General features: G+C 42.8%; 1 protein-coding gene and 1 long non-coding RNA gene across 2 annotated transcripts; both read right to left on the bottom strand.

Annotated features, from left to right (window-relative positions):
- Positions 1-463: 463 nt before the first annotated feature.
- Positions 464-1,337, bottom strand: LOC148851039 (uncharacterized). Its single transcript, XR_016099744.1, has 2 exons — positions 957-1,337; positions 464-852 (listed from the first exon to the last, which is right to left on the bottom strand). It is a non-coding gene; the product is annotated as an uncharacterized LOC148851039 (long non-coding RNA).
- A 1,801-nt stretch (positions 1,338-3,138) lies between these two features.
- AOS (allene oxide synthase) lies at positions 3,139-5,447 on the bottom strand. The gene has a single exon (XM_088946903.1). The coding sequence runs from the start codon at positions 5,073-5,075 to the stop codon at positions 3,441-3,443; it is 1,635 nt and encodes a 544-aa protein (XP_088803029.1). The 5' UTR covers positions 5,076-5,447; the 3' UTR covers positions 3,139-3,440.
- Between the last annotated feature and the right edge of the window lie 508 nt (positions 5,448-5,955).

Genomic DNA, 5,955 nt, shown 5'->3' with positions numbered 1-5,955 from the left:
ACAATTGGAATCGGAACAGCCCATTCCGATTCCAGACCCCTATTCCTGCAAACCAAACGGACCCTAGGTTTAATGCATCTCAGGTAACAAAATCTAAAAAATGAATAGTGGAAAGTTAATATATTGAATGACAACCCATCTTATTATATCATCTGCTGGTAGCATCGTTTGGCTACTGTCTTCTGGACACGCTGTAGTCTGTACTGATTGATTGTCACAAGTACTTCTTTATCCTTAGAAATTCAATTAAATTAATAAGATTTATAATAGAGAGAGTTAAACTTGAAATTGTTACGACACCACCTACCGCAGACTCTAAATGTCATTTTTGTTTTTTTCACAGTTCATGAGTAGAGAAATTTCAGACTTATTATCATTAGGTTGATGGAGCATAAAAAGTAAAAACAGGTGGAATATAATAACTACGGAAGCAAAGATTAATGAAGTTTGTGGAGCATAATAATAAGTCGATAAAATCTGATTCTTTATTGCTAATATTATTTATTATTTCATGAAGTAAAAAAAGTCGTAGAATAAGCTTTCCACACTCACCGTGTGTACAGATATATATGGAAAGAAAAGATGGATCAAGCAGCAGCAAGCTAAGAGCCTAAGGCTGAATCATCGATCATGGAGAAGGCCGAGGGTGATCAGGAGGGTGAAAGGGAGGGCAGGCTTGAATACAAAATTGTCTTTCAGGCCAACAAGTTTCCATGGGCTTTGCCGCAGTTAGACAACACCAACACTTGCCTCCACAATAAGCCCTGATGCATGGATAAAGATTAAGTTTGCTTTCTTCTAGCCCATACCCATTACGCTTTGCCTTTGAAATTTCATCTTCGCTGCTATGGCCTGTTTTAATTTTTTACAGTTAAATTAAAATCAACAACATTCAATTAATAATAGTGATCAGCAAAGAAATAAAATTAAATGAAAACAACGGTTTCATTACTTACTACATTCATGAAGTGCGAAAAGAGAGACGAGAACAACCAAAAGGAAGGCTAAAAGCACGGTATTGAACTTTGTGATGATTGCCATGGATCGGATGAGAGAAGAAAAACTTGCATGAATATGATATGGGATGCCACGGTGCTTTTTTTTTTCTTTTTTATTTATAGGGAATGTAATGGAGCGGGTTGAATTGAGATCCTATCCTGTACTGTATCCATATTTAACAGGTTTGGATTGGATTGCTAAAATGGCCCATGTCAATAAACAAGTTGGGTATGGTTTGGGTCCATTTGGATTTGAATTGAGATCCTATTAAGGCAGGAAGAAATATTGTCGAAGCCACTTACCATGTAACACGTACGGGTCAAAGGTGATTCAAGAATGCCTTGCCATTGTTGCGCGTGGTTTTATGTTCTTCCAATTTGTTAATTACTCCTTAACCGTTTTGATCACTTAAAGCGTTTATAATCGAATACACTTTCAAACCGTTGGATGAGAATCTCTATTGTGGCATTGTTGTGGTACTAAAATGGAAAAGCAACGCCAAGGTAACCAGACAAATACAGGGGCAAATCGAAAAAGTGGTTCAGTCAATATTCGGATACAACCCAGATACATACATTTTCGATGGGGTTAAAGCCTTGGGTAGGGTTTAGACTTTAGATTGTGACCCGTAATTTCTATGAAAAGAAGAGACGTGCTACAATGAAACAGCAATGAAGCACCCTCATGTCGAAAATTAAAAGAAAAAAATTATATGATCAGGACCCACCATTAGTGGATGATATGATGGATCCTGTCAAAAGCTATACAGCATTCACCATATGTAAGAGACTGCAACTCCTAATTTCTATAATAATGCATGACTCGAATAAGATTAATATCAAATAAAACCATTAATTAAATCATAAGTAAATCTATGAAATCTAAACATGACCTTATCGCATATTTACCTAAATTTGGATTACCCGAATGCCATGACTGTATAATGAGTTGTGGAACTAGTGATCATAACGCCCCACACCAGTGAGAGATTAAATGATTGTGGGGCATATCATTGATTCCACAGTCTGGTAGACGGTCATTGCATTCACCTAATCCTATCTCTATAAAAATTTTAAGTGAATGAACTAAGGTTATTGCCTTTTTTTAGTGAATAAGATTCTAAGGAGGTTGGCGGTTCCTTAATGACTGAAACTGGAATTGAGTAAGTTATTATACCTTTAAATATTTTATTATTTAATTATTTTATCCATGTAACAAAAAAAATAATAATAATAAATCGTTCAATTCGGCAACTTGAATTGTTTTCAAACAGCCCCTAAAGATCATCAAAGAAAATTTATCCTTTGGTGACTGTCGTGACTGATAGTTTGATATGAAAAATGAGCACAAAGATGCTGGTACAGTGTGTCAATAGAAAGAAACCTCGTCTGGATGAGAATGCTGCCTCTGAAGATGGGTTCTATCTTCACTACATGTTCCAGCGGGAGAGGAGTACAAGAATAATGTAAAACCACACAAGGATGTCAAGTGCATGTCCCATAGGAAGTTATATATTAAGAAGTATCTATTTTATAGTAATTCATAGGAAATGCCACAAAAAATCTTATGGGTTGTTTAGGGGACTAAAACCCACTGTCAAGTTATGGGGCCCAAAATCCATATAAAAAAAAAATTATGGGGCCCAAATGGTCATTTGAGAATTTGAATGGAAGAACGTTGAATTATGAGAATAAGACGTATCACGCTATAGTTTTCATACCAGCGTGGGACACGTCGGAGAATAGAGTGCAGCATAAATTGTTCGTAAGTTTGATATCAATTCATGGTCAGAATTCATTTCACCTACGATAAGATTAATATTTCTTATCGTATAGGATAAAAACCCCCCAAAAAATTGACAAATAAGCATGAATAAGTAGATAAGTACAACGTGACCGTGAGGGATCCCGATAGATGTAAGTTTGTATACAAACTTTGAAAGACAAGTGATCCAAGTTGTGACCTTGTAGGTTAGGCAGACGAGTGATCCTGAAATACCAACAATTTAGAGACTCCACTGAAAAAACAACTAGCTTTTCCTTTTTTTCTCTGGGGGTGGTGCTGTCACCATTCACCAAACAAATGGCACCCTGAGAAATCGGTTTCATGATTCAGTAAGTGGAGATTTGACGACCAGGATGTCGAAATTTTGATTTATATTTTAGAAATCATAATCAATTATTTTGGCGAATATCATTTTCGCCAAGAAAAGCTGATCTTGTGAACCTGTGATCCATATGACAATAATATCTATAAAAAAAAAAATAGTGTGGGTGGGGCCACCCACCAACAACTGCCTATGCAATTGCTGACTTCCATTTCTCCCAAAAAAATCGTTGTCACAAACGTACGATAATTTAATAATTTCAAACGAAAAAAAAATTGCGGAATCCATCCAACTGATACCACTGTTGATTGCCTGAGCTCTGACAGCTCAGAAATCAGAAACTCGCCCGCTTGACCGACGTCAAAGTAATGGCGGCTCCCAAAGCCGATTTCCCAACTTCGATCTCAAACGAATCGTAACGTTGGAACATTTCCACCACCAACAGCCTAGATACCAGCACCACGAAATCCTTCCCGGCGCACTGCTTGTTCTCCACCGTCGGATTTTCCGTCTCCGGTCCGTTTGACCACAACACGTGCTTCAACAACTTCTCCCCCTCTCCGACGAATCGATCCGGCACGAACTCTTCCGCTCTCTCGAATATCTTCGGGTCTCTCGTTGCGAAGGGCTGATACCCAAACAACATCTCTCCTTCCTTCACCTCGAAGGCCGCATCGTGGCTCTCGATCACCAGGTCTCGCTTCGCTTTCCCGTATTGTAGGGCAACCGGTGGCTCGATACGCAACGCTTCGTACACCACCGACTTCATCAGCGGCATCTGTTCCATCGCCGCCATCGTCACCTTTCCCCCATTAGATCGCACGGCGGACCTGATCTCTTCAGCCAACTGGCGGTGCAGTTTCGGCCCCGCGCGACCGGTAAACTTGAGCAAGTTGGGGAAGAGGATCTTCATACCACCGAACGAATTAAAGCACGTGGCGAAAAGGAGGTTATGGCAAGCCTCCTCCCTCTTGATCCCCATCTTCTCCCCTTCGTCGAGGATCCGGCCTGACACCTGGTAGAAGAAATCGTAGAGCCTCTGATAGTCGGACTTGACGAGAACTGGGGGGAGACGGAAGGTATGAAGCAGGAGATCTTCTACAAGACTCGGCAAACCCAGGGTGAGAAGAGGGCCTAGTTGGAGCAGCACCCATTTCGCGACAAGATTGGGCCCGTCGTGGCCGAGCTTTGACTCCGATGGGTTGGCCCCATAGAAGGCGCGTGCGAGGAAATTGAAGCACGCCTGATCATTAGGGCCACCGAAGTCGGCTTTCCCTTTTGCGGCGAGCTCACTCTCTAGGGTCTCGAAGAGCTCAGTGAAGGTGGCATGAAACTCTGGGATGATCCTCTGGCGGGAGGATTGGAGAAGGAAGAAAAGGAGTTGCTTGAGCTTGGCATGATTGGGCTCGGACGAGTCCAAATAGGAAAGGACTCGGTAACCGCCGGTCAGTTGGGTGGAGGGCATGAAGGTGCCAGTGAATAGGTCTCTCTTCTCGACCTTGGACACGTCGAAAAGTACTGGAAAGCTCTTGCCGTCGAGGAGGACGATGACACGAGGGTTAGAGGCGATAAAGTGGCCAGGTGGCATGTTGGCTCTGAATACGGTTGACCGGTACTTCTGAATTCGGGACCTGAAGTAATCCTCTCGGCCTTGGTTATAGAAGTAATCGAGGCGATCTTTGGTTGGGCCGATAAAGGGTAGGCCGTAGTCTCCTGGGATTTTTCTGAGTGGGAGCTTGGGCGGTGGAGTTGATGGAGTAGCTGTAGTTGTTGATGAAGGTAATTCGGATAAAGAAGCGACGATCGGACGAAGCGATAAGCGACTAGCCGGCTTTAGGCTTTTACTCCACGCCGGCGATTGCAGTCTCGGGGAATATGGAGGAAGTAGGGAGGAGGAAGCTATTCCAGCGTCAATCCCGGGCTGGGTTTGCAGAAAGATATTTTGGGAGGCGGAAAAGGGAATAGCCATGGTGGAAATGACTGATTCACTGGTGGTGCCCTTCAGTTGTTGGTACAATCAAAGAGTCGTTAGAGTGTGGCCTGTTCTGTTCTCCCTAGTTCCTGGCTTCCTGCTTCAAATTCGACTGCGGCCTGTGGGGAACTGGGGATGGATGGTAGGATACTCACTCGTCAATAAGCATATTTGAAGCACGATGGATGGTGGGCCTGGATATGGGCTGGGGTGTACGGTCGTGGAAGGCGTGCTGATTGACTCGTGTGGATTGGCCTCTTGGTATGGCTGGGCTGGGCCACCGATTTTCGACTACCGAGTACCGACCACTATTATGTGCTGCTTTCATGAAATTTCGTTTTACAACAGAAAAAAAAAAAAAAAAACACACTAAAATATAGGCAACTGCGTGGATGGATCATCGATATTCACATTTCATATGTAATGCACGTTTCGGGAGAGAATCTTGACTCGAAAAAATATAGAATATTGGCCCACGTGGTATATTGTGATTAGTTCCCGATGTAGCACGATCCAGGCACTCCTAGTTGACCGCTGATTGGCTCTTTACTGGTAATGAACAGCACCTGAGAGGATGAAAGGAAAGATTCCCAGGGATTTACCTGGTAAAAATACTCTGATGCTTAAGTTAGTACTATGTATGGGAAGTAAAGGGAAAGACGAAGGCTAAGAGTGGAGGTCACGCAATTTTCCTGTACTCGAGAGATTGGAGGTTTTTTCAGAAGAAGATTTATCCTCTGCCCTGAGAGCTTTTATAGGGGCGCTCCTTGGGAAATCGGGCATAACCGCCACTGGGCCCTCTGCCACAGTCGTTACCTACCAGGGCTACGCAAGTGGTCGTTGTGACGTATTCCTTACCCGGGTGAGTGACACGTCT

The sequence above is a fragment of the Nelumbo lutea genome, chromosome 5, assembly GCF_056320005.1.
Source record: "Nelumbo lutea isolate HS-2025 chromosome 5, American lotus-T2T, whole genome shotgun sequence".
NCBI classification, from domain to species: Eukaryota; Viridiplantae; Streptophyta; class Magnoliopsida; order Proteales; family Nelumbonaceae; genus Nelumbo; species Nelumbo lutea.
The sequence above is the reverse complement of the archived record's forward strand: the minus strand, read 5'-3'. Positions and strand labels throughout refer to the sequence as shown.

Excerpts from the sequence above, each read along its gene's own strand:
- AOS (XM_088946903.1), bottom strand. The coding sequence starts at position 5,075 with ATGGCTATTCCCTTTTCCGCCTCCCAAAATATCTTTCTGCAAACCCAG.